The 22,210-nt window shown below is 43.8% G+C and overlaps 1 protein-coding gene and 1 pseudogene across 5 annotated transcripts in view; one reads left to right on the forward strand and one right to left on the reverse strand.

The window, feature by feature from the left end:
* Positions 1-904: 904 nt before the first annotated feature.
* RSPH10B (radial spoke head 10 homolog B) overlaps positions 905-22,210 on the forward strand; it is a 37,646-nt gene continuing 16,340 nt past the window's right edge. For 3 of the 4 annotated variants that reach the window (XM_082645841.1, XM_082645842.1, XM_082645844.1), the window contains exons 1-10: positions 905-1,093; positions 2,241-2,594; positions 5,301-5,376; positions 8,264-8,332; positions 10,172-10,345; positions 11,951-12,036; positions 12,738-12,858; positions 19,676-19,852; positions 21,203-21,362; positions 21,588-21,709. In XM_082645841.1, coding sequence (XP_082501967.1) covers positions 2,338-2,594; positions 5,301-5,376; positions 8,264-8,332; positions 10,172-10,345; positions 11,951-12,036; positions 12,738-12,858; positions 19,676-19,852; positions 21,203-21,362; positions 21,588-21,709 — 1,242 coding nt within the window. In that variant the 5' untranslated portion in view covers positions 905-1,093; positions 2,241-2,337. The remainder of the gene's footprint in view (positions 1,094-2,240; positions 2,595-5,300; positions 5,377-8,263; positions 8,333-10,171; positions 10,346-11,950; positions 12,037-12,737; positions 12,859-19,675; positions 19,853-21,202; positions 21,363-21,587; positions 21,710-22,210) is intronic. The other variant, XM_082645843.1, reaches the window with a different exon arrangement.
* On the reverse strand, positions 14,983-15,621 carry LOC309817239 (peroxiredoxin-1-like; annotated as a pseudogene). Its single transcript has one exon. The product of its transcript is annotated as a peroxiredoxin-1-like (transcript).

Below are 22,210 nucleotides of genomic sequence, written 5' to 3' on the forward strand. Positions count from 1 at the left end.
CTAGTTACTGACTGGTACTGGAGGTGGAAGAATCCCTGTCTGTTGTCAAATGGTTTTTCATGGAGTCTCGTCCCATTTGAACTCTGTCAGAAATGGAAGTAAAAATGCCCTCTGCGGGGTCCAGATGGCAGTTGGGGTACAGTGGCCAGTGTGGACCTCCCACCCACACCCTGCTCTTGACCTCTTTGCCCAGACAGTGGGCTTCCTTCCATTTACAAACTTAGAATTCCTTAGGTGTAAGGAGGCAGCCGAGTAATGATCATCGCCACTTGTGCAAGCACTGCACTGGTGGACCTGTCCGAAAGACTTAATATTTGCAAGAACTCTGCATATTGGGGTTTGTGGGAGGCAGGCCTTCCCCAGAGACCACCTGTCCTCATCCCAGAACCCTTGAAAACCTGCTCTACGTGGCCAAGGGGCGCCGCAGGTGTAAGGGAAGGGTGGTGAGATGGGACGAGTACCCTGGGTTGGCTGGGTGGGCCCCGTCTAGCTCGTGGCTTCTGAAAAGTGGAGAATGTTCCCAGCTGGGCCAGAGAGAGGAACGTTGCTGATTTCGAAGATGGAGGAAGGCGGCCTCTAGAAACTGGAAAAGGCAAGGACATAGATTCTCCCCTGGAGCCGCCAAAGGAACCAGTCCTGTTGGTTTCCTAACTTACAGAACTGTGAGATGATAAACTTGTGTTGCTTTAAGCCACTATTTTGGGGGTAATTCATTTAGGGCCATAATGAAAAAGTAACACCTGAGTTATTCTAGTGTTACAGCGAAGATAAAGGCTGAGAGAGGCCTCGCGCGCGGTAATTAGTAGAGCTGGGAAAACCCTGGTCAGGTGCTTCCAGCTTCAGAGCTCTGCTTTAAGGGCTGAGCACGCGCGGCGGCCCCTTTAAGAGCGGGGCGGGGCCCGCGCTTCCCTGGAGACCGGCAGGACCAGGACGCCGCGCCGCCTCCGTCCGGGATTGGCGGAGCCCCACGGCGTCCCCAGCGAGGTGAGCTCCCCCGCGGGGTCCCGGGGTCCCAGGCCGGTGGCCGTGGTTGCGCTGCGACGGACATGAGGGCCAGGTCCGGCTCTTTCTCGGCCTCCGAGGACCCGAGCAGGTGCGCGGTAGGCCGGGAGGGCCCTGGGAAGGGGTAAGGACCGAGCTGGAACCCCCAGCTCAGAGAATGCGCGCCCCTCCTGTGCGGTCTGAGGAAGGTCAACGGTCGATGATAGAGTCTAAAGGCAGGGAGAACAGAAGATATACAAAAGTTAATAGGAAACACGCCACGAGCAAGTAAGTTTGCTCTATTAGCAGCTCAGGCTTCAATGATGGAGGACCAGAAAGCCTATGGTAAAGGAGAGCTTAGAAGCGAGAGCAGCTTGCTTCGCTGACAGTCGTGGAGTGGGGTGTGCAGGGCAGGGAAGTGTCATGGAGTCTTGAGGAAGAGGGAAGCCGGACCATGGTGAGAGCAGAGCCTAGAGGTGGGGTGAGCGGGAGGATGTCAGAGGATGCCATGCAGGTAGAGGAGGGCATGGGGCGTCCACTGCACCCCGCAGGCACGTGAAGAGGGACCTTGCCTTGCACCCCGGGACTCACCTGTGCGTCCTGCTTGATGCACCGGGATGTCTTCAGTGGGGCCAGTTTGGGAAGGCTACAGAAACTGTGGCTTTGGAGCCCTGTGCCTCAGCTCTTAAGACCTTGGGCAAACAATTAGCACAAGATTTTTTGCTTGACCCTGGCAGTGCTGTCCTAGGGAGTAGGTAGCCGATGATTTCAAGTTCAAAAACCGGAAAGTGAAAAAATAATCACTTCATTATTGATTGTGCACACTGATCCGTAGGGATTTTGTGCATCATCTCATCCTTATAACCAGACAAGGTGCTGTTACTCCTGTTTGACAACTGAAGCAGAAGGACATCAAGTAACAGCTGGGAAGGGGCAATACAGCTCATGAGTACTTTGCCATGCTGACATACGAAGAGACGGGCTTTTAAAGTATGAACTGGTGGCCTGTAAGATTTTAGAGGTTAAATCGGTATTATTCACACACAGGATTGCTCTTCTTACTGGAGCACTATTTGAAAAAAAGTGGTAGATGGTGGTTCCAATTTAAAAAATTTTAGGAAACAACCAATGCAATATTGAAATAGTATTATTTTTATAAACTGGTGAGACTCGATACTTGTAATTAATTTTTCAGGCTGTAGGAAGAGAATGATAATGACATTGGCGTTGTAAAGCGAGACATAATTTTTATTTTTCAGATAAAACTCATCAACGCCTTGAAAACAAACAGCTTTCAGCCAAAGGAGTCATTTGATACTTACCTATATAAAGCAAACCTTAGGTCTTCTAAAGGCAATGGTGAAAGAAAAGAAAAGAGCAGATAAAAAAGAGGATAAGTTGGCCTGCTCTCCCTCATCTCTCTCCGATTATACAGAGTTTTCCAAACAAGATGGCAGCGCTGCTAGGCAAGATATGTCCCCAGGTGCTGTGCCACCGTTGGACATGCAGCTCAAAGAACCAGGACTCAAGAGAGAGTGCAAAAATGATGATCTGCTGAATGAAGATACCACCCTGTATGAAGAGCCCATTCTGACTAAACTCATAGTAGAAAGGTGATTTTTTTTTCTTTTGAAAGGTGATTTTAATGAGCTGCATCGTCCATGCTCCCTTTTCTATGACTTTCATGCTCTCTGTTCTCTGTCTCTTGATAATCTCTTACTGTAGCTTTACTTCCGTCTCCCTAGATGACGGTAAACATCTATGTCTTTAGCACTGTTCTCTCTCTGAGAGTTTTAGGTTCAGATTTTTACCTCCCTAGTGGACATCGTCCACTGGACTTCAAACTTTCTGTGTCCCAACGCAAAGACTGTAGGACTTGAAGTACCATGATCTGGATTTGAGTCTTAGCTCTAGGACATCAGCCCCATCGCCGAACCTTTCTGAGCCTCAGGTTCTTAATGGGAAATAAATGAGTATTCGCACCTTAGAAGGTTCCTCTAAACGTTGCTGTTTCTCTCCCAGCCTTTGGCTCCTCCCTTGGTCCCTGTTTCTATCAGGGCATCCAGGCTCCAAGTCGCAGAACTAATCTCTTCCCTCCCCCTGCCTTTTGTGTTTCTTTTTCCTCCATGCTTCTCTCATTCGTCCTTTTCACTATGCACAGACTTGTCTTCATACCTCTTGCTTGGGCCATTGGATTCACTTCCTAAAGAGTCCCTGCTTCTAGCCTCTCTCCCCAGGCCTCGTAGATATACCTTCCTAATGCTGACTTGGTTTACATCACTCCCTGTATTAATTATCTATGTAACAAGTCACCCCAAAACATGACAATTAAAGCAATAAATATCACGTAGTTTATGGGGCTCAGGAGTCTGGCAGCAGCTTTGCTGGATGCTGGATGGCATTGGGTTAGGATCTCGGGAGGTTCAGCGAGGATGTCAGCCCGGGTTTGTCTAAAAGCTTGGCCGGCTGGGCAGTCTTCCGCAGTGGCTCCCTGGGGTGGCCGTCAGTCTCAGTTCCTCATCACGTGGACTGTCTCCGCAGGGCTGCTTGAGTGTCCTGCCAGCATGGCAGCTGGCTTCCCTGGAGAGTGATCAAGAGAGAGCAAGCTTTGGGAGCCTCTGTCTTTTACAACCTAGTCTCGGACGTCACCTTCTGTCATTTCCACAACAGCCTAGTGGTCACACAGGTTGCTTCCCTGGCTTGACTATTGTATACAGTGCTGCTATGAACATTGGGGTACATGTATCTTTTTGAATTAGAATTTCTGTCTTTTCTGGATATATGCCCAAGAGTGGGGTTGCTGGATCACATGGTAACTGTATTTTTAGTTTTTTTAAGGAACCTCCCTACTGTTTTCCATAGTGACTGCCATTAATTAGAATTTTTAAAAAATGATTGCTGAATTTTATCAAATACTTTTCTGGCATCTTGATATAAACATGGTTTTTCTTCTTTGATTTGCTGATATCATTAATTATATTTATAGGTTTTCTAATGTTTACTCTTCCTTGGATTCTTGGAATAAGCCCAGTGTGGTCATAGCTATCACAAGTCCATTTGTTTTCCACCTCACTTACCTCAGAGCCTAGAGGCGAGCTAGGTGACACATCACACATTATCCATTTGGTGCTGAACTAAAAATCTGGGTGCTGTTCTCGGTACCTCCCTTCCGCAAAGGCAGCACGTAAGCAAGCCTTGTTGGTTCTATGTCCAGAATATATCTTTAAAAATCTTAAATATTATCATAGTAAAATACACATAGCATAAAATGTACTATTGTAACCATTTTAAGTATAAATCCAGAGGCATTAAATACACTCACCATGTCATGCAACAATCCCCACTACCCATTTTCAGAATGTTTTCATCACCCCAGACAGAAAACTGTCCAGAATATTCCATATGCCTCCATCTCTCTCCCCTCCCACTACTCCCTCCTGGCAGTTAGCTCCCCCCCAAACACAGTCCGTTCTCCACGGCAGCTGGAGTGATCTTTTTAAGACGTAAATCTGGTCTTGTCCAACCCACCTCTTAAAACCCTCTCATGATTCCTCCTAGAGCTTTTCAGTTTTATAGCAAGTCTTTATCACAGCCCAGCCTCTTCTTCCCCTGATCTCCCTCCCATCCATTGCTCGCCGACTCAGTGTGGTCCAGCTGTGCAGCTGAACTTGAGCCGGCAGGCTCTTTCCTGCCTCAGGGCCTTTGCACTTGCTGTTTCCTCTTCCTGGGGATCCTCTTCTCCAGGTTTTTTGTTACAAGTAGCCGTCTCCTTACTCCTGATCACATTCCCCGATCATTTCTTTCACAAAAACTGAACGCGATCTAGAATTATCTTGTTCATTTGTTTCCTTTTTACTGTCTGTCTCTCCTCTTTTTTTTTTTTTTTTTTTTTTTTTTTTTTTGCGGTACGCGGGCCTCTCACTGTTGTGGCCTCTCCCGTTGCGGAGCACAGGCTCCGGACGCGCAGGCTCAGCGGCCATGGCTCACGGGCCCAGCCGCTCCGCGGCATGCGGGATCTTCCCGGACCGGGGCACAAACCCGTGTCCCCTGCATCAGCAGGCGGACTCTCAACCATTGCGCCACCAGGGAAGCCCTGTCTCTCCTCTTTGAACCATAAACTCCCGAGGGCAGGAATTTGTTCACAGTTGCAGCTCTGGTACTTAGAAGGGGGCAGGCACACAGTGGTCCTCGGCGGGGAATGCTTGTTGAGTGAATGTGAGATATTTGTGCTTTTTCATTGATGTTCATTACGTATTTTAACACACAGTCACTGAGGTGTGCTCACATGATTCATTGCCTTGAGCTTTATTTCATTGTAGCTATGAAGGGGAAAAAGTCCGTGGACTGTATGAGGGAGAAGGCTTTGCCATCTTTCAAGGAGGCTGTACCTATCACGTGAGTTATACCTTTTGGGACTGAGCAGAGCAGACAGTGCAGGGTGATAATTTTAGATTTTCATCTTCAGAAAGTCCACTGATTCCTCAAAAGAAATTGGAAGTACTTGATGCTGATTTTATTTTGAACCCTGAGTACATATTTTAAGGTAAAAACATGACTACTTTAGTACAAAGTAGTCATTTTAGATTTTTTCCTTTTGCCAAGTTTTATTTTGTACAAACAACATTAAGGTCACTAAAGTAAAAAACAAAGAGTAAAAATCCCAGTATCCTTTTGCCATAAATGTTTTCAATTTGATGTGTCTCTTTTTTTTTTTTTTTTTTTTTTTTCCGGGGGGCGGCTGCCGCGTGGCTTGCAAGATCTTAGTTCCCCGACCAGGGATCGAACCCACACCCCTTGCAGTGGAAGTGAGGAGTCTTAACCATTGGACTGCCAGGGAAGTTCCTCTTTTATTTCTTGAATGGATGGATCGGTGTTTTTACATGGGTGTATTAATTTTGTAGATAACACCTTGAATCTTTTTTCAGTTATGAATACATTGCTGTATTAATGTATGGTTTCCATAACTTAAAAGTTTGTTTGTGGTAAAATGTACATTAAACTTACCATTTTTAAGTGTTAGTTTCAGTGGCATTAAGTACATTTGCATTGTTGAACAACCATTACCACCATCATCTCCAGAACTTTTTCATCATCCCAAACTGAAACCCTGTTCCCACTAAGCACTAAATTCCCGTTCCCTCTTCCATAATTATTTAAAATATTGCATAGTGCTCTAATTTACCATTCAGAACTATGCCATAATTATTAGATACTTTTGGGGTGTTTTCATTTTTTGTCTTTATCAATGATGCTACAGTGGCAGTAGTCATCCATCCATTCGTTCAGATTATCCAGGGAACATGTGCTGATTATAGGAGAACAGATTTTTGTAGTTGAGGTCAAAAGGCACAGGTTTCAGTATCCTGATTTTTCCCATGAACATATAACATGTTCATTTTCCTGTGTTATGAAAACTCTTAAAAATGCCATTTATGGGAATTCCCTGGTGGTCCAGTGGTTAGGACTCTGCACGTTCACTGCTGAGGGCCCGGGTTCAGTCCCTGGTCAGGGAGCTAAGATACCACAAGCCATGCAGCTGGCCAAAAACAAAACAAAAGAAAACAAAACAAAAAAAACCCACACCATTTATTATGGCTGGATGATACTCATTAAAATGACTGTCCCGTCTGGCCTCTGCCAGTTCTGGTCTTTATAGTGTTTCTTTATCCTGATGAGAATCTTCCTTCACCGCTGTGGTGCTTCTACAAGGCACCAGTGTGTATACCATTCAAAGATACCTAGTGCTTGACCACACGGGATAAACCCCGCCCGGGCTGCTGAGGATGTGATCACAGCTCCTGCTAACCCTGGGTGTCCTCAGGTGTGCAGTCACCTGGTAGCTCAAGCCCGGCCAGGCAGCCTTGCCCTTCCCACTAATGAGAGGCAAACACCCCTTTATTTCTGGAGGAGCCCCCTTCCTCGCTGCCAGCTACCTGCTTTGTAAACTTTGCATATTTTCCTTAGACTCAGATTCTTCCGACTGAAAGTAATCATCAGTTGGATCTCCTTTAAATGGTGAAGGAGGCAGACCCAGTGGAACGACCCAGTAGCCCCACGACCCACAGGGGTCAGACCTGTGTTGGTCACATGTTTAGATCACAATTTCCTAAAGAGAAAACTTGAAAACAAACATTTCATGAAACACTTGCCCTTCCCATGTAGATGAAGCGTGATCCTTTCTGTTCTATCAATACTCTGTTAAACAAAACAAAACTCTGCTTCTTGCTACCACGATTGATTCCATAATCCAAACGAGAGCCTCAGCCTGCAGTTGGAAGATCTCTGGCTGCCCCCAGTTTCCCTGAGTGCCAGCCCTGCCTGATGTGTGGCCAGGTTCACCTGGATGGATGATATAACGGACCTTCTCGCTGGTGAAGTTAAGGCAGTTGTTCTTAAAGTGTGTTCCCAGGACCAGCAGCAGCACCTGGGAATTTGTACAGAGTACAAATTCTTGGGCCCCAGCCCAGAACTTGTGATGAATCAGAAGCTCCAGCGTGCAGGGCGGGCCCAGTAATCTGTGCTTTCACCTCCCCCTACCCCGGTGGCTCTGATGCACAGTCGAGTCTAGAACCACTGCGTCAGGGCACTGTTTACATAGATTCTCGGTTCTCTCCAGTCATCAACCCCTGACCTCACCACCTCCTCTAAAGAAGTGATTCCCAGGAAGAACTGGGTGTAATGTTATACGCGTTTTCTCTGATTGCACTGCGACATTCAGGTGTGTGAAGTTTTTAACAACTAGTTCCTATACATTAACAATAGACACTCTAAATGAACCATATGGACAACTGTACATTATGTATACCTGTGTTTGTGTCAATACACACACACACACGCTCACACGTACTGATAATTCCCAGTAAGGGAAAACAAAGTGTGACGTTGACAAATGTCATAATTTCTGATATCCAGATAATGGTTTTAATCTAGTCTAAATAATTTTCAAAAGACCCTTCAACTTTGAAATGCAAAGCCCAAAGCATATGAGTTCTTTTGAACTCTAGAGTTTTCCAACAGCTTAATTAGGTGAGGAAGGCTGAATTTACAGCTCAGTGTAACAACTGCGCAGCACTGCCTAGTGTCAGTTTCAGGGAACTGGGTTTTTTTGGACTCCTCCTCAGATCCTTTTTAGAACAGGATGGACGCCAGTGTGGTGCCAGCTCCCAGCTGAACACTGGACAAGCATATTTGTGGAACATGTTTCCATTTTAAAAGCTGAATCCCTGGGTGGCAGTTGTGTAAATCAAGATTGGGCCTAACGCTTTGTTGCTCTGTTTCAAAGGGTACGTTTTCAGAAGGACTCATGCATGGACGGGGGACTTACGTCTGGGCTGATGGATTGAAATACGAGGTAAAGCGTATAGTATGTTATAGTTCTAAATGAATTACGTGATTTAATGGTCAGGTTCCCACAATTAAACATACTAGTTTCATAAAAGTAACTCAGCACATGGGTTAAAAAATATCCATAGAACCAAAGAACAGAGGTGACAAGTTAGTTGGTACCGCAGGGGACCCTCTGTAAATTGTCACCAGTTTCCAGTTTCGTTTGTATATTCTAGAGGTATTCTTCAGCCTCTCCCATTTTTTTTGCAAACACAAATAGTTTTTTTTTTTTTTAAGATTTAATTTTATTTATTTTTGGCTGCATTGGGTCTTCGTTGCTGTGCGTGGGCTTTGTCTAGTTGCGGCGAGGGGGGGCTACTCTCTGTTGCGGTACGTGGGCCTCTAATTGCAGTGGCTTCTCTTGTTGTGGAGCATGGGCTCTAGGCGTGCGGGCTTCAGTAGTTGCGGCACGTGGGCTCAGTAGTTGTAGCTCGTGGGCTCTAGACTGCAGGCTGAGTAGCTGTGGCGCACGGGCTTAGTTGCTCCACGGCATGTGGGATCTTCCTGGACCAGGGCTCGAACCCGTGTTCTCTGCACTGGCAGGCGGATTCTTAACCCCTGTGTCACCAGGGAAGCCCCATAAATAGTTTGTTATACACTCTCTTCTGTACCTTTTTTCTCTAGAGACCAAACCATACCCACTCACTCAGATCTAGCTATCTCTACTGGCTGCTTGTGCTGCGTTTGGGCCTCACTTAACGGTCTTGCCGGGTCGGGGAATGTGTATTTTTAGACCGGTGCCTCTACAGTGTGTGTGGGCCTGAAACGCTGCCCTGAAAATCACAGTTGCAGAGCTGCTAACGCGATGGTGTTCATAAGTCGTAATGAAAGTATTTAAAGCAGGGGATATAAGGCTCACATGCAAACAACAGCCAGGTGAGGGAAAGAGTCACGTTTGGGCCAGGTGGGCAGCTAAGTGGACTGGGCAGTGGGAGATGAGGCTGGGGAAGAGTGAGGGGAGGGTCCACCTTCATTGTCACGGAGGGGAGAGAACAGCCGAGGTCCAGGGAGGCCAGAGGATTAGGTCCCAACTGCCGTTTCAGGCCAGTCTTTCCCGGGAAACTCCCCCTGCCCCCAAGCCCCGCCTCCTGGTCTGAACCTCTGGTTCATCAGCTCTGGAAGGTCAGGTGGGGCTCATTCTTGCAGACACAGACCCACCCCCATCACAGACACACAAACACCCAGTCAGGGGAGGGTTTATGTGCAGGATTCAGGCTCTCACAGAAGCATCCTCCGGGAGGTTGGGTGGCCCCTTGGGACCTCTGCTGGGACCTCGCCTCCAGGAATTCGTGTTCCCGGAAAAGAACCCAATGACTCTGGGCTGAGGTGTCGGGGGACCGCATGCTGGCCGCTCATCTTGGGGCAGGTGGTTGGCTGGTGTGTCTGCAGTATATTAGGGTTTCCACCAGTGATCCCTGAGCCTGGCTAATCGTCAGCATCTCCTGGGGGTAACACTGGAACCCAGTGAATTAGCCGCCTTCGAGGCAGGTTCCAGAATCCAAAATTCTCAAGGCCAGGCTTGGAAACCACCACTGTACCACGTCACCTGCTGGCTTCTTCGAGCTTAGTCTGCACACAACTTTCCCGATAGCTCATTCCACCTGGGCTTCTGCCCGGTGGAGGGACCAGGTGTGGGAGGATGGGATGTGTAGAGATGGGAGGAGGCGGGTGGGAGCTGGAGGGGGTATTCAGCCGTTTTCAAGGGAGGAGAGACCGGTGTGGTATCCGCATCTCCAGCAGCCCACAAGATGAGGGATCTCTCCACTGCCTTCTTTCTGCCACACTGATGACCATTTTGCCCTAGGGGGACTTTGTGAAAAACATCCCCATGAACCATGGCGTCTACACGTGGCCAGACGGCAGCACCTACGAAGGAGAAGTGGTCAATGGCATAAGACACGGATTCGGCCTGTTCAAGTGCAGCACACAGCCCGTGTCCTACATCGGCCACTGGTGCCACGGCAAGAGACACGGCAAGGTGGGTGAGGCAGCCACGCGACCCCCGGCTATGAATAGGATGTGCAAACACGGAGAGCAGGAGGTGGGGGGCTGTGGAGGGTATATTCACTTTTTTTTTTATGAGGTGAAATTCACATCACGTGAAATTAACCATTTTACAGTGAACAATTCAGTGGCATTTGGTACATTCACAATATTATGCCCCCACCACCTCTATCTAGTCCCAAAACATTTTCATCATCCCAAAATAAAACCCCATACCCATTAGGCAGTTACTCCCCACCTCCCCAGCCCTGGGCAACCACCGATCGGCTTTCTCACTCTATGGGTTTACCTATTCTGGATATTTTGTATAAATGGAATCATACAATATGTGACCTTTTGTGTCTGGCTTCTTTCACCACATATCATGTTTTTGAGGTTCTTCCGTGTTGTAGGTAGTTCATTCCTTTTTTACAGCTGAGTAATATTCCACTGTATGGATGGACCGCATTTTGTTTATCCATTCATCCAGTGATGGACATTTGGGCTGTTTCCATCTTTTGGCTACTGTGAATAGTACTGCTAAGACTATGAGTGCAAAGGTTTACTTGAGTACTTGTTTTTAGTTCTTTTGGTTATATACCTAGGGGTGGAATTGCTGGGTCCTACGGTAACTTGGTGTTTAACATTTTGAAGGACCGCCAAACGGTTTTCCATGGTGGCTAAACCAGTTTACACTCTCACCAGCAATGTAGGTTATGGGTACTTTGAAGCGAGGTTGCTGTTTGTGGTTCTGTTGTCTCACTTTTACATAGGACGATAAAATACTGTAGCACTGTTTTTAGAAAATGTCAAAAGAAAAAGAAAGTCTATCTTCATAATCATCACCTTACTCAGATTTAGACTGTTCCCTTGTGTTCTACATTCTGTTGTTTTGTTTTTTAGCTCAAAGCAGATCCGTTCAGATATTTGGGGGAGTTGGGGATGGTGACTTCTAGATGGAGGCACCAGGATGGCTGCAAGAAGGAACAAGTTAGCGTGATAATGAGGAAGAAGATGGAAAAATCACACACACACACAGAAATAAACCAGTGAATAAACAAGCAATTTTAGGCCATTTAGTGTAGATCCAAATGCTTTGCACAGTGGCTACTCCCACTCCCTTAAAGGAATCATCAAAGAAAAATTACACCGTGTTCACTTATGCTCGGAGGCAGTAAAATAAGACGTCAAAATGGATAAAACAAACTGGTTTTGGTACATAAAAGAGAGTGACCTTCAGTTATAAGGAAGGTACTACTCTTCACGTTAGGTGACAACAAAAATAGGATTTCTTTAGGTACTTATTTGACAAATAATTACTGAATATACTGAATGTAATGGATGTAGTCGTTTCATCCCGTATGTGACACTTTGTTATTCAGGGGTAACTGATTTGTGATCTCATTCTCACTTGCTGGGCACTTTACAGTATTCTTCATCACAAACCAGAAACATAACACGGATTATATGTCTTACCTAAGGATGACATTTTCTGCAACATTTAGACTCCTTAAAATCATTCATTTTAATCTTTACCTTTAAAAAAGCATTTGTTTTATGAGGCTCGATGATTTTATAAAAATGATATTCTTTGTTCTAGGGCTCCATTTATTACAATCAAGAGGGCACCTCTTGGTACGAGGGAGACTGGGTGCACAACATCAGAAAGGGCTGGGGGATAAGGTGGTAGGTATCCCCCCACCATGTTTGGGGTGTTGGCGAAAAGCGTTTGTGGGCCCAGATAACTTTCACATAGGCTATTTAAAGATAAGGCGCAGAACTTACAGAGAACACGTTTTGTATATAAGCAGGGTGGAATATTTAAATTAACCCCAATATAATCTCAACAGGGATGAAGTATTCTTCGGAAAATTTAGAAAAACACCATATTAAATATGATGGCTAATCATACTGTTTCACTTTATTATACGTAGAAACTGCCTCCCTTTGTTTTCTATATTAATCATGGGTATCCATTGTTAGTTTCATATTTTCTGAGGGATATTGACATATCAACTTGATTTTAGATTGAGCTGATGGAGCCAAGTATTTTAAGGATTCAAATATTTGGGGGCAAAATATTAACCAATCATAATACGATAGGGAGTTACTTAAAAAGATTAAAAACACTATTCTTACCCACTGTCACCTTATTAAGTAATCAGAAGTTTTTACAAAGTGATTTATTCTGTCCACCCCCACCCACCCACCCAGATGATTGTTTTTATGGACCACATGCCTATTCATTGAATTTAAATGCAGGGAAGATTGTCTGGGCACAAGGATTGGATTTCTTCAAAGGTATTTAGGGAGAAAGTTTAAGAAAGTCTTAAAGGTAAATGTTGTACATGAGATAACTGATATTTTTTAATTTTTGTTTGTCCTAGTTACAAATCTGGAAATGTATATGAAGGTCAGTGGGAGAACAGTATGCGTCATGGGGAAGGCAGGATGAGGTGGCTGACAGCTAATGAAGAGTACACCGGTCAGTGGGAAAAGGGGGTCCAGGTACTGTGCTAGCTGGTTTTAGCAGAATACACCCAGAGGTGGGTGCTCTGCTGATCCTCAGCCCATGAATTATTTGGTGTAGGGTATTGCATGGTAATCTGAAATTCAAGCTGTGTTAAATTTAGAAACTCACAAACTCACATTATGATTACTTGTCTAAATCAGCCTTTTTAAAAAAATACATATTTTGTTGACATATAGTTGATTTACACTGTTAATTTCTGCTCTACAGCAAAGTGATGCAGTTATACATGTATATATGTTCTTTTTCATATTCTTTTCCATATGGTTTCTCACAGGATATTGAATACAGTTCCCTGTGCTATACAGTAGGACCTTGTTGTTTATCCATTCTATATATAATAGATCACATCTGCTCATCCCAAACTCCCAATCCATCCCTCTCCACCCTCCCCTCCCCCTTGGCAGCCATAAGTCTGTTCTCTATGTCTGTGAGTCTGTTTTTGTTTTGTAGATATGTTCATTTGTGTCGTATTTTAGATTCCACATATAAGTGATATCATATAGTATTTGTCTTTCTCTTTCTGACTTACTTCACTTAGTATGATAATCTCCAGATCTATCCATGTTGCTGCAAATGGCATTATTTCATTCTTTTTTATGGCTAAATTGACCTTTTTTTTTTTAAGTGCTGTTTTATTAGTATTTAGTTTTCTCTAGAGGTCTCACAAGCGAGGTTCTTCCATTAGCAAATTCATAAGTCACATGACTCTTGGGAGGACTGAGACTATTATTTACATTTTATTTATTTATTTATTTATTTATTTGGACTTATTTGGCTAGACAAGATTTTATTGGGTACAAGGTGATCATTTTTGATAAAGAATTATAGTAGAGATCTTAAATGAAGATAACAAGGCTCAAATTTGAAGTTTGGTCAGAAGACCAAAGCAGATCCAGACTTGCCAGCTGCCTTGGAATATGGGATTATTACCTGTTACCGTTTCTCTGCAGTGCTTCAAGATGCTACTTGTTACAGGGCTTAAGAAGCAACTATCCCCTAAATAACAGTACCTGCCTCAGAGGGTTATTGTGGAGACTGAATAAATACGGAATAGTGCCTGGCATATAATAAGCTATTATTGAAGGCCCTGGGAATCCTATACCACTGCTCATAGTTCTTGCTTGTCTGAATACTGGAGGGGGTAGGTAGGCTGGGGTGGCCGTGTCTGGATGGTGTCTAGAAGGGCACCACATGATATACAGAAGGATTCTCAGTCCTGAATCTTCCCTACCCTCAAGAGCTCAGGAGGAATCCACCTTTGCCCCACTGACAACCCTCCCTCAGGACAATGATATGAGGACAAGAACTACCCTTAAATCAAGGATAGAAACCCAGGGAAGCCAAGAGGTGCTCAGCACTGTGCTTTTGACACAGACAGCTTACCCGATGAACACCAGTGCTGTGTTTGTCTCCCCCTCCCCCTTTTAGCTCCAAAGGTACTGAAGCCTCTTAACTCTGATCTTTTTACAGAACCAGTGCCAGGCATTTCTCAGAAGAGGCCAAGCTTCAGGTCTTCATACAGTCCTCCCAGTAGTGAAAAGTAAATGTCAGTAATCTCATTGGGCTCTTAACTTGCAAGCCAGCCTATAGCATAAATTGCAGTGCCTTGGCCAGTACTGTAGTAGGCCTTGCTCTTCTCCAGATATGGTAAAATGAAAGACCTTGCTTCAAGGCCCATTCCCTGTACCTACTTGCATTTCCCCTCAATATAATTTCCTGATTCTGGGGCACTCTCACACCTCATTTTCCCCTAAAGAGAGAAAGCAAAAAAGTAAATTCCTCTTACACTCAAAGGCTAATGTCCCCCCAAAATGAAGAATCAACAAGGTCTCAGCTCAAGTTTAATAAAACTACAAAAGACCAAAAGTGATACCCTACTACTATACACATCAATTTGCCTGCCCCATAATATAGCTCAGGCCATTCCCTCCAGAGGAAGAAAGGCTGGCCTCCCCAATGCCTGCAGGAAAAGGCCTGTCCTCTCCCACACCACATCTGGGCTGAGTGTAAAGTCTTGTGTTTTAAGCATGACGGTAGTACAAAAGAGCTTTTGTTCTCATGGCCACCTGCTGCAGCCTGGCCCTAAAGTGGCCCAGTGCTCATTTCTGCTTAGAGAAGTATTCTTTGCTCTTCTGGACATCAGGCTCAATGGTATCACTGCCAGGCTTCCAGCCAGCTGGGCACACTTCCCCATGTTTGTCAGTAAACTGGAAGGCCTGAACTAGTCTCAGTGTCTCCTCCACAGAATGGCCAACAGGAAGGTCATTTATGGTGATCTGTCAAAGGATACCTTTATCATCAATAATAAAAAGGCCCCTGAATGAGATGCCTTCATCGGCCTTTAAGACCCCATAGTCCTGAGCAGTGGTGCGCTTGGGGTCTGATATCAAGGGAGTGTTCATGGGTCCCAGTCCTCTTTGTTTCTTGGGTGTGTTGATCCATGCCAGGTGACAGAAGTGAGAATCCACAGAAGCACCAATCACTTGGCATTTGAGTTTCTTAAATTCTTCTGCCCTATCACTGAAAGCAATGATCTCCGTGGGACACACAAAGGTGAAGTCAAGAGGGTAAAAGAAGAACACAACATATTTTCCTTTGTAGTCAGATAGGCTGATATCTTTGAACTGACCATCTGGCATTACAGCAGTTGCTTTGAAGTGGGGGGCATGGTGCCCAATTTTGGCTTTTCCTGAAGACGTATTGCAATCAGCACTTCTCACAAACCACAAAGGACAGTCAGGAAGCACACACACTATTTACATTTTAAAAGCTATGTATTGGGCTTCCCTGGTGGCGCAGTGGTTAGGAATCCACCTGCTAATGCAGGGGACACAGGTTCGAGCCCTGGTCCAGGAAGATCCCACGAGCCGCAGAGCAACTAAACCCGTGTGCCACAACTACAGAGCCTGCGAGCCACAACTACTGAAGCCCACGTGCCTAGAGCTGTGCTCTGCAACAAGAGAAGCCACCGCAATGAGAAGCCTGCACACCACAAGGAGGAGTAGCCCCTGCTCACTGCGACTAGAGAAAGCCCACGCACAGCAATGAAGACCCAATGCAGCCAAAAATAAATTAAAAAAAAAAAAGCTATGTATTTCCTGCACAGAAAAGGAAAGCTTTCTATGGTTAATTTTATATAGTTTATATAGCTAGGATTTTCTGATGACATCTTATATATTAACCTACTAATTGGGGACCTTGCTAAGCTCACATAATAGTTCTAGTCGCTTTTTTGTAGACTCTTTAGGACTTTTAAATTTAGATAACCATGCCTGCAAATACAGTCAACTTTATGTTTCTTTCTAATCTGTATGCCATTTTTTTTCTTGCTTCATTGCACTGGCTAAGACCTCCAGGATATTTTGTGATATTGACTAGGAGTGGAGGGAGTGGACATCCTCAGGTTGTTCCTGATCTTAGTGTGAAAGAATTCAGTCTCTCATCAAGCATGATGTTAGCTGTAGGTTTTTTGTAGCTACCCTTTATCAGGTTGAGGAAGCACTTTTTTTTTTAAATAAATTTATTTATTTCTTTTTGGCTGCGTTGGGTCTTCGTTTCTGTGCGACGGCTTTCTATAGTTGCGACAAGTGGGGGCCACTCTTCATCGTGGTGCGTGGGCCTCTCACTATCGCGGCCTCTCTTGTTGCGGAGCACAAGCTCCAGACGCGCAGGCTCAGTAGTTGTAGCTCACGGGCCCAGTTGCTCCATGGCATGTGGGATCTTCCCAGACCAGGGCTCGAACCTGTGTCCCCTGCATTGGCAGGCAGATTCTCAACCACTGCGCCACCAGGGAAGCCCCGTGGAAGCACTTTGTAATTCTTAATTTGCTTAACAGTTTTCATCATGAATAGGTATTGAATTTTGTCTAGTGCTTTTTCTGCCTCCAGTCAGATGACCATGTGGTTTTTCTTCTCCAGTCTGTTGATTGGTTGAGTTAGATTAATTAATTTTCAAATGTTGAGCCAATCTTGCATTCCTGGGACAAACCCAACTTGGTCATGATGATATTATCCTTTTTATATCTTGCTGGGTTTAATTTCCTAATATTTTGTTGAGAATTTTTGTGTCCATGTTCATGAGGAATATTGATCTATAGTATTATTTCCTTATAACATCTTGTCATCTTGTAGTAATCAGGGTAATGTCAGCTTCATAAAATGAATTGGGAAGTGTTCTCTTCAATTTTTTGGAAGTTTGTAGCATTGGCATTATCTCTTCCTTAGCCATATAGTTGAATATGCCAGTGAAGCCTTCTGGGCCTGGAGTTGTCTGTGGGATGATTAAATTAACTACATATTAACTATAAAATCAATTTCTTTAGTAAATAATGTGCTATTCAGGTTATCTATATCTTCTTAAGTAAGCTGTGGAAGTTTGTGTTATACTGAAGGAGTTTGCTTGCTTCATAGAAATTGTTAATGTTATTGGCACAAGGTTGTTTATAACATTACCTTATTCTTTTAATATATATAGGATCTATAGTGATGGTCCCTCTTTCTTCTAATATTAGTAATTTGTGCTTTCTCCTTCATCAGTCTTGCTAGAGATGTATCAATTTCATTAAAATTATCAAAGAGCCAGTTTTAGTTTTGTTTTCTTTGATGTTTTTCAAAATAACGGATATCTATTCTTGTTATTACCTTCCTTCTGCATGCTTTGGGTTTAATTTGCTCTTTTCCTAGAGTTGTATGGATGCTTTATTGATTTGAGACATTTCTTTTTTCCTAATATAAACATTTAATACTATAATTTTTCCTCTTAGCACTGCTTTATCTGTATCCCACTTATTTTGATATATCATGTTTTTTTAAGTTTTGTTCAGTTCAAAATATTTTCTGATTTCCCCATGACTTCCTCTTTGGCCTATAAATTATTTTGAAGTATGTTGTTTAATTTTCAGATATTTGGGTATTTTCCCAGATACTTCTCTGTTGTTTTTTTTGTGTGTTTAATTCCACTGTGGTCAGAGAACATACTGTCTATAATTGCATTTCTTTTCAGTATGTTGAGGTTTATTTTGGTCTATCTTGGTGAATGTTACATGTATTTCTGATTTTGTTGAGTGGAGTTTTCTGTAGATGTCAGTTAGATCAAGTTGGTTGACAGTGTTGTTCAGATCTTCTATATCATTACTCATTTTCTGTCAACTTTTTCTATCCATTTCTGAGAGAAGCGTGTTTAAGTATCCAAGTATAGTTGTGCATTTGTCTGTTCTCCTTTCAGATTTATCAGTGTTTGCTTCATGTATTTTGACAGTTTGTTTGCTTCATGTATTTTGACAGTTTGTTGTTATGTGTATACACATTTAGGATTGTTATGTCTTCCTGGTGAGTTGACCCTTTTTATAATTTTATAATGTCATTCTTTAACCCTGGTGATTTTTATTTCTCTGAGCTCTACTTTTTCTGATATGAATATGGCCACTCCAACTTTGTTTTATTCTTTTTAATTTTAATGTTGGTAAAATATACATATAACTTACCACCTTAACCATTTTTTTTTTTTTTTTTTGCGGTACGCGGGCCTCTCACTGCTGTGGCCTCTCCCGTTGCGGAGCACAGGCTCCAGACGCGCAGGCTCAGCGGCCATGGCTCACGGGCCCAGCCACTCCACGGCATGTGGGATCCTCCCGGACCGGGGCACGAACCCGTATCCCCTGCATCGGCAGGCGGACTCTCAACCACTGCACCACCAGGGAGGCCCCACCTTAACCATTTTTAAGTGTATATAGTTCAGTGTTAAGTACATTCACACTGTGTTCAGCCATCACCACCATCCATCCACAGAATTCTTTTCACCTTGCAAAACGGAGACTCTGTACCTATTAAACAATAACTCCCCACTTCCCCCTCCCCCCAGCCCCTGGCACCCACCATTCTACTGTCTGTCTCTGTGAATGTGACTATTCTAGATACCTCATCTAAGTAAAATCATATAGTATTTGTCCTTTTGTGAATAGCCTATTTCACTTAGCATACTGTCTTCAGGGTTCATCCATGCTGTAAGCGTGTGTCAGAATTTCCTTCCTTTTTAAGGCTGAATCATATTCCGTTGTATGGATGGACCACATTTTGTTTATTCATTCCTCAACAGACACTTGGGTTGCTTCCACCTTTTGGCTGTTGCAAATGTTGCTATGAACATGAGTGTACACATTGTTTGTTCAATTCCCTGCTTTCATTTCTCTTCAGTATATACCCAGAATTTACAGAATGGTATATATATCCAAGCTGTGTAAGCTTGTATAACAATGAATAAAGTCAGATAGGATTTAAAAAAAGAAAAAGAATGGTGTATATATAGAAACATTCCATTGTTGAAAAAATTGTGTATGTCTTTATATATGTATATAATATGTTGATTAAGTATGATTGTATGTGCCTGGGGAAAACAGAGATGAATTTCAAACCCAACTAGTAGTTACCTCTGGAATGTGGAATTGAGGAGGGAATATTTTTATCAGTCAGTATGTTAAAAATAATTAAAATTTAAAATAATATTAAGCCAGGCACTTTATATACACTATTTTCAATTATTACATCCAACCTGTGGTAGATGTTATTTCCCTTTATAGATGAGACCCAGAGGACTTAACTAATTAGCCTTATGTCAAAGGGCTGGTTTGTAAATAACTGAGCTGAGGCTGAACCCAAGTTTGTGAGACTCCATCATGCATGCTCCTTGCCCCTTCAAATGAGTCCCTGTATTTGATTCATACCTAATTTTAAATGGATTTGGGTAAAAAGAGGAAACATTTTGAGCATTTCTCATGGAAATCTGCTTTCTTTTCAGAATGGTTTTGGCGCACACACATGGTTTCTAAAGAGAATCCCCTACTCCCAGTATCCTTTGAGAAATGAATATGTAGGAGAGTTTGTGAATGGATACCGTCATGGCCATGGAAAGTTCTACTATGCCAGTGGAGCCATGTATGAGGGAGAATGGGTTGCCAATAAAAAACATGGCATGGTGAGTACAGACCTTCGAAGATTACATTTTAAAGATTATGTAAAGGCATGTCATTCTCTGTCTAGTAAAGTGCATTATCCATTTTGCATAGGATTATCCTATGCAAAATGGATAATGCATCAAAAATACATCATAAATTTTAAAATAACTTCTAACATATCATCAATTTCCTTTGTATTTAGAGGTTATTTAATTAGTTTGGTGTGTGTGTGTGTGTATGTTAGGGTGGTTTTGGTTGCAAGTAACAGAAAATCTAGGTTAATCTTCCGTAAATGATAAAGAATAATGTGGGTTTCAGTGTTGGTTTGGTTCAGCAGCTCCATGACGTCAGGGTTTCTCCTCTATCCATCCATGTCTCCTACCATGTCAGTTTCACAATTATGCTGCCCTCCCTTATGACTGCAAGATGGCTGCTGTGGTTCCAGGCTTCACGTCTACATACCCCACTAAGTAGAAGGAGAGAAGAAACTCTTTTTGGAGAGGTTTTCCACAAACATCTTTAGCTTCACTGAGCTGAACTGGGGGTCATCTGCCCACCTTTGAGTCAGACCAACCACTGGCCTGGGTGTGATAACTACCAAGAGAGTCCCCATTCTGTGATAGGCACCTCTGCTGGTCATCAGCATATTTAATAAGCCACATTCTGTGACCTAGGGGTGCTTAAAGTTGGGGAGAGGTTGTGGGGCAGATACAGTGAGGGGAGAGAAGGGGGATCGGGAAGAGGAGAGAGACAAGAGACTCCAGGAGCCTGACTGTATGTGGACTAAGTGCAGATCTTAACAAGCAAACAGAAGCCTCCAAACCCTTGAAAAAGATACTGATGTACGTTTACCAATGGTTTTTTCTATAATTTTTAAAAAAATATTTATTTACGGCTTCCCTAGTGGCGCAGTGGTTGAGAGTCCGCCTGCCGACGCAGGGGACACGGGTTCATGCCCCGGTCCGGGAAGATCCCACATGCCGCAGAGCCTGCGCGTCCAGAGCCTGTGCTCTGCAACGGGAGAGGCCACAACAGTGAGAGGCCTGTGTACCTCAAAAAAACCACCCCCCCCAAAAAATTATTTATTTATTTGGCTGCATTGGGTCTTCGTTGTGGCACGCAGGCTCCAGGGCACGTGGGCTCAGTAGTTGGGACACACGGGCTCTCTAGTTGTGGCACGCAGGCTCTGGAGCGCTCGGGCTTAGTTGCCTCACAGCATGTGGGATCTTAGTTCCCCGACCAGGGATCGAACCCATGTCCCCTGCATTGGAAGGGGAATTCTTAACCACTGGACCACCAGGGAAGTCCCTACCAATGATTTTCTAAAAACGCTTTTCCTAAGCTGCAAAAAGTTACTTTTCTCTCTGCAGGGCCGATTAACTTTTAAGAATGGGCGTGTGTATGATGGCCCATTTTCCAATGACCACATAGCAGAGTTTCCAAATCTTGAAGGTGAACTGATCAGCTACCTGGACACGACTCCAGAATCTGCCCTCAGGAACCAGTATTGCAGATCCTCCATCAGTGCCGGTAGGGAGCGCCCACCTGTCAGCTAAAGGCAAATTAATGTGTAACATCGCATCAAAAATACACCTAATACATCAGAAAACACAAGTTTCCTGTGAGCAACTGCTTTCTTATAGGTTTTTGAATACTCTTGTGTCACACTTCTGCAGAAAATCATTTTGACGTGACATTGAAATATTTTAACATTGTTTTTCACATTTATCCTGTATATTTGTCCTCATCTGCTAGAAATCATCAGAAAGCTTGATGGCAGTGAAAGTAATTCCATGTTAGGCTCGAGCATCGAGCTGGATCTCAGTTTGTTGCTGAAAATGTACCCGGAGAGAGACCAATCAGAAGAAAAGAAGCAGGTAAAAACCTTCTGTATTGTTAAAAATTTATATTTTAGGCTAAAACATTAGCAGACTCTCCACAGTCCTGGGAAGATGCAGTTGATGACTGTTGTCATGTATTGAATGTCTTTTATTTAAAAAAAATTTTTAATTAATTATTTATTTTGGGCCATGCTGTGTGGCTTGTGACATCTCAGTTTCCCGACTAGGGAATCAAACCCAGGCCCCCGGCAGTGGAAGTGTGGAGTCCTAACCGCCAGACCGCCAGGGAATTCCCTGGTTTGCTAATACTTTGTTGAAGATTTTTGTGTCTGTGTCCATGAGGGATAGCGATCTATAGACAAGAGAATTTTATCGCTGTCATTGAGATAGGATGAAACAGGATAGGATTGGACAGAGCAGTATGAAAGTAATTCCACTGTCCAGATAACAGCATGTCTTTCTACTTTTACTCAGAAATTGCACTTTACTGGCCTGGGGATGGGTGGGGAGAATATAACATTTATTGAGCTCTTACAG

This window comes from Mesoplodon mirus (genome assembly GCF_964341445.2).
Source record: "Mesoplodon mirus genome assembly, chromosome: 15".
NCBI classification, from domain to species: Eukaryota; Metazoa; Chordata; class Mammalia; order Artiodactyla; family Ziphiidae; genus Mesoplodon; species Mesoplodon mirus.